Raw genomic sequence first — 5,503 nt, forward strand, 5'->3', positions numbered from 1 at the left:
CCTGAGCCGCGGCCGTGCAGCTGCCCGGTAGCTCTCCCCCTTCTGCTTGTCCTCCCAGGACTTGAGAGTGCTTTCAAATGCCTGTGAGGGGTGGAGATGGCCCCTCACTCAGCCTGTCGCACCTCCTCTGCCCCAGCGCAGCCCCAACTGCATGGGCTGTGTAACTCTGAGCTGTGCTCACCCGGTCCCGTGTCAGCATCTGCGCTCGGTTCTTGTGCTGGATCTTGATGATGCCGGGCGGCTGGACCCAGGCTTCTCCATCCACCTGCACAGGGACGCCCTCATCCCCCCGAATGGTGATCTTCACCACACGGCACTGTGGGGCAGACAGCCTGGGGTTGGCAGCACGGCCGGCACTGCACCACCGGCTTCAACTGTTGCAAAGCCTCCCCGTGCGGCACCAGTGCCAGCCAGGGGCTCAGCTGGTGCCCCAAAAGTTGTCCGGCACCACGCGGGGTCCCACCGGGCCCTTCGCCCCTACCTGCGCAATGCGATGGTGCTGGAGGTTGATGACCCGCGACACGGCCATCTGGATGCTGCCAAAGACAGCCACCACCTCCAGCTTCTTGTCATCAAAGGATGGAGCCCCAAAGTTCTGCAGAGGACCAGTAAAAGTGAGACTCCCAGATTGGGCTCATCTTGGGACCCAGCTTTTCCCCCTGTGTGTGCCCAAGGCAGGGACATCCGAGTCCCCTGCCTGAGGGCTCCAAGGTTTGCTGGGTCCATGGGAAGGACATTGTGCCCCTCTCCCAGCTCTGCAGCACTGGCACTCACATTGTCCTCCTTGGTGCCTCCCCAGAAGTTGATGCCCCCTGCATAGCTAGGGATGTTGAGCACAGCGATGCCCTGCAGGCTGGGCAGCGAGATGGGCACCCCGTCGCACTGCAAGAGAGGGCTGAGCTTGGGGGGCCGCTGCACTGCTGCTCCCCACCCGGTCCCTGTGCCCCCAGACCCATACCTCCAGCTGCACCCGCTGCTCCAGGTTCTTATAGGTGCGCTGCAGGAGCTCCTTCGTGCCCAGCACCCCGTACCACATCATGTTCTTGGTGCGGCTACTGCAGGGTGAGCGGGGCAGTGAGAGGGGCTGGGTGCAGGTGGGAAACCTGCTGCAGGAAAGGGTCCCCAGCCAGGCAATGTCAGCCCTGAGCCAGCCCCATGGCTCCTGGCACCCTGGTGGCCCCTCCTGCTGTGGGCACCCAGGAGCCAGGGGAATATGTTTTTCCCAGGGTGGGTTCAGCCAACCTGCACTTCTTGGGGTGCTCATCCCGTTTGTTGTTGAACTCCAGGGAGATCTTGGCATCCAGGCCAATGCCAAAGTAGTTATTCATTACACATTTCTCTGAGAAGTGGCTGAAAGCAGCAGATGGGGTAAGCGGGTTGGGAGGCAGCTGCATAACATGGACACCCAGAGGGCTGGCACCAGGGGACAGGGTATGAACCTGCCGGAGCTGTGGTGAGAGCTCCTGGAGGGGCTGGCACTGGGAAGCCTGACTGAAGCCAGCAGGGATGGTTGGAGCCCCCTCCCCTGGTCTCCACAGTGGGACACCCATGGCACACCCAGGACCTGCCTGCACCAGGCAGGGGTGGCCCAGAGCAACCAGCATGAGCATGGTGCTGGCCAAGCAGCTGGCAGCAAGAGATCCTGCACTGGGCACAGGCACCACTGGGCAGGGAGGCCTGGGCACCAGGGGTGCCACGCTCATGGGCAGAAGATGCCCTAGTGGCCACCTCCAAGGGGCAGTGTGGTCCCAGCTCTGCTCCCACTCCACGATGGGGAACAAGGGTGGGCTAGGGTCCCTGGTGGGACACTCACAGGGCACTGGGGTCTTCAGGGAACTGCAAGCTGCCGAAGGTGTCTGGCCGGTCCAGGATGACAGAGGAAGATGCAGAGGTCACCATCTCCTGACGGGAGCCTGGCCAAGGGGGAGAGAAGGCAGCTGCTGAACGGGCTTTTACCCTGAGCCAGTTCCACAGCTCACCCCCATTCTGACCCAAAAAGCCACATGTCCTATTGGCATCTTACTCGGCCTCTCCTCCTCCTTGTTGAGCTCCTCTGAACTGTCCTTGCTGGGGCCCACGCTGCCCTGGTAGGCTTGGGTCTGTTTGTTCTGCTCATCCACAGCTGGATGCGAAAAGGGGCATGACAGTGATTCTGGAGAGCCCTGTGGACCCATGCCCCCTCCCTAGGTCAGCCTTGTGGGCTCTGCCCCATGCTGGGGACTTCCCTCAGCCAGGCCAAGCACCAGAGAAGAGCTGATGTCCTTGGACTGCACAGCGCTGCTGCCACCCCAAGAGTTCAGATGGGGAAACCAAGGTAGGGGTCCAGCACCAGCCTGGGGTGGCTCCACAGCCCCACGTGAACTGCCAGCCCCGCCTCACCTTTCTCCGCCTGCTCGATGATCTGCCGCAGGGCTTTCTTCAGGCTGTTCGCCCGCAGCATGAGCTGCTCCTTGGATTTGAAGATGCGAGGCACAGGGCTGGGGTTGAAGCTGCCACCCTTCTCCTGGTCCTTGGTGTCAGCAGGGGTGGCCTGCGCAATTCCCTCAGGGACCACGATGGCCTGAGCTTCCTCACTGAGCTCCCGCACCAGTGAGTCCAGCTTCTCATTCAGCATGGCACACTGCAGGATGCCACCAGCTCAGTACCCTGGCACAAGCTGCTCCTCCCCACCAGGGCTGGGTGCTTCCTGGGCACCCCGAGTGCTGGCATCCCATCTTTGCCCAGGTGCTCCATGCCTGACTGGGAACCCCGAGTGCCTGGGCACCCCAGGCACAGCTCACCCTGCTGCATGCACAGCAAGGGCACAGGCCACCAGAGCAGATCCCGACAGGCCCTCCAGTGCCTGGGCTGTGCTCCCCAGCATGCCCCTGCCCTCCAGCCACCTCCCCTGCAATCCACCTTCCGCGCCATCAGCTCGGCCTCCTGCTTGTTCTCTGTTGCCCTCTTGTAAGCGCGCCCAACCTCGGCCACAAAGTCATTGACGGTGCCGCAGAGAAACCTGTCAGGGGAAGCAGCCAGAGGGTGGGAAGGGGCACGGCATGGCCAGGCACAGCCAGGGAGGCTGCCGGGGTAATGCCCCCCTGCACCAGCGGGGCAGTGCCGGGGTGATCTGCCGGGCACTGTCACTACCATCAGCCTCTGGTGGTGGGGCTCAGTGCCACTGGGGACATGGTGGGCGTCTCCAGCACCCCCATCGCCAGCCCCCTCCTTACTTTGCTGAGGAGATCACCACCGAGTGCTTGTCCGACTCCAGGATCTTGGCCAGGTGGAAGGCAACAGAGTCAGCGTAGTGGGAGATCTGGGCCTGGGGTGGGGCAAGGGAGGACAGTCAGAGCTGTGACACCCAGCCTGGTGCCCTGCTCTAGGACAGAGCCTTGCCCAGCCAGCCCTGGAGCAGGGATGAACAGCCCTGCTCAGCCATGCCCACACTGCCAGGCAGAGGGGATGCTCAGCCGCAGGAGGTGAGAAACTGAGGCAAGGCGTGGAGAGTATGGGGATGAGTCCAGAACAACCTGCCGGTTTCAGGCCAGCTCTGCCGCACCCTGCTGCCCTCCCCCAAGCACCATAATTGCCAGGCTGAGGCCTGCCAGACTAATGTCATTACCGCATGCAGCCAGCTGCCAGCCCTCTCAGCCGTGGTCCCCAGGGACCCCTGGCATCAGCTCTCCCTGTGCAATCTCACCCTGCATGCTCGCCCATCAGCTGATGGGGTGAATGGGAACCTGCCCTTTCCATCTCAAGCCCCTGCTCCCTGGTGGTGCCCACCTGGATGTTGGAGTCCCCATTTTCCTCCTTCAGCGCCGGGGGGGACTGCTTGGGCACCTCATAGGTCAGCACACTCCACCTGCCAAGCAGAGACCACAGCTGCCCACCACCTCCCAGCACCACGCACAGGGACAAACGAGGTGCCAAGGCTGGGCGGGAGCAGAGCAGTGCATGCCCCATGCCACACTCACCGGTCCAGCATCTTGGTGGTGGCTCTCTCCAGCTTCTCGAGGATCTGCAGCAGCTGGGTGTCATCATCACACAGGCTGCCCCAGCCCAGCACCCGTGCCAGGTCATTGCCGGTGCCCAGGGGCAGGACGCCCAGCTGGCACTGTGGACAGGGATTGGACGGCACATTCAGAGCAGCTCCTGCAACACTGCAGTGCTGCTGTGCCCATCGCTCGCAGCACCCCACGGCACGGGGGGGCTCCTGGCCACAGCGGGGCTGGTACTGGCTCATGCCAGCCATGCCGGGCACTCCCGCTCACTTGCTTGTGAAGGCCCAGGGCATCGATCTCGGAGAGTACCCAGCCCACGCTGCCATCCCCCCCACACACCAGGATCCGGAAGGTGGAGAACTTCTGGAAGAGGCGCAGCCTGGTGCAGGGACAGGAGACAGGGCTGCAGCTGAGCCAGGTGCCCACAGCACCCCACTGGCCACCCTGTGGCGCCCAGCCCAGTGCCTACCCCAGGTGTGGGCCCCCATTCATGAGGTCAAAGACTTGGGCTGGGTTGAGGAACTGCTTGAACTTGCGTAGGAACTTGACGCCCTGGTTGTCCCCACTCTTAGAGTTGACGAAGGCCAGGAGCGGGCTGGAGCAGCTCGAGGGGCATGTGGCCTTCCAGAAACCTGCAGCAAGCCCAAAAGCGTGTGAGCCCCAGCCTCAGCTGATGGAGGCGCCTCTGGAGAGCAGAGGCCACATGGACACCCTGACTGTGTTGCATCTCCCTGCAGGGTGCTGGGGCCGGGCAGGAGGGACAGCTACTGGGGTTACCCAGGGGATGGCAAGGTGTGGAAGAGTAAGAGGCCGAACTGTGAATGAGAACGGGGATGGGGACACGGATGGGCAAGGCTGGTGCTGGGGCAGATCCAAGCTAGCTCCATCACTGTCCCCGCAGGCACAAATGTGTCACCAAGCTGACTCACATCCCTGGGCTGCCACTCCAAAAAGGGCAGAGGTGGTGGGCACACAGGAGAGTCAGTTCCACGCTGTGCCAACAGCCTGGCTGGGACCAACCCAGCAAACCCAGATGGGAGCAGGACATGCTCCCACCAGGAGCAGTGCTCCCAAAGGTGGCACTGGCAGCTGGTGTGACCGCAGGGGACCAGCCGTGGGCTGGGGGGCTGCCCAGCTCTGCCTCCTGCTCAGCCAGGGCTCTGGTGGGGTGGGTGTGAGTGACGCAGAAGCCTCGGAAGGCTTGGCAGCCAGCACCATGCTTTTAAAAAAATGAGATGGGGAACAAAATGTGCCCGAGGCAGAGGAGGCTCGATGCTGGCTCGCAGCCACACTCAGCTCCAGCCCATCTTGACCATCCCGGGGCATGGCCCAGTGCCCACTGGCTTGTGCCCTTGGCACACCCAACGATGCTGCAGCAGGGGAAGCATCAGCCCTTGCTGCCAGCAGCACCGGCCCACAGGGAGCCCCACGGTGTGCGACTGGGAGCCCCGGTGCCTCCACCAAGGAGCAGCATCCTGCAGCGCAGCGCCAGCTGGCCTGGCACGGACTGGCATGGCGCG

General features: G+C 63.2%; 1 protein-coding gene across 1 annotated transcript in view; it reads right to left on the reverse strand.

The window, feature by feature from the left end:
* DGKK (diacylglycerol kinase, kappa) overlaps positions 1-5,503 on the reverse strand; it is a 9,322-nt gene that overhangs the window by 1,917 nt on the left and 1,902 nt on the right. Inside the window, exons 4-18 of the mRNA XM_010011230.1 lie at positions 4,453-4,615; positions 4,254-4,362; positions 3,957-4,096; positions 3,766-3,844; positions 3,213-3,304; positions 2,899-2,998; positions 2,380-2,620; positions 2,024-2,122; positions 1,814-1,913; positions 1,243-1,350; positions 959-1,055; positions 775-882; positions 482-595; positions 182-316; positions 8-81 (exon numbers count right to left, since the gene is read on the reverse strand). Of these exons, the coding sequence (XP_010009532.1) occupies positions 8-81; positions 182-316; positions 482-595; positions 775-882; positions 959-1,055; positions 1,243-1,350; positions 1,814-1,913; positions 2,024-2,122; positions 2,380-2,620; positions 2,899-2,998; positions 3,213-3,304; positions 3,766-3,844; positions 3,957-4,096; positions 4,254-4,362; positions 4,453-4,615 (1,759 nt within the window). The remainder of the gene's footprint in view (positions 1-7; positions 82-181; positions 317-481; positions 596-774; positions 883-958; positions 1,056-1,242; positions 1,351-1,813; positions 1,914-2,023; positions 2,123-2,379; positions 2,621-2,898; positions 2,999-3,212; positions 3,305-3,765; positions 3,845-3,956; positions 4,097-4,253; positions 4,363-4,452; positions 4,616-5,503) is intronic.

This window comes from Nestor notabilis, unplaced genomic scaffold, assembly GCF_000696875.1.
Source record: "Nestor notabilis isolate BGI_N333 unplaced genomic scaffold, ASM69687v1 scaffold16673, whole genome shotgun sequence".
Classification (NCBI taxonomy): Eukaryota; Metazoa; Chordata; class Aves; order Psittaciformes; family Psittacidae; genus Nestor; species Nestor notabilis.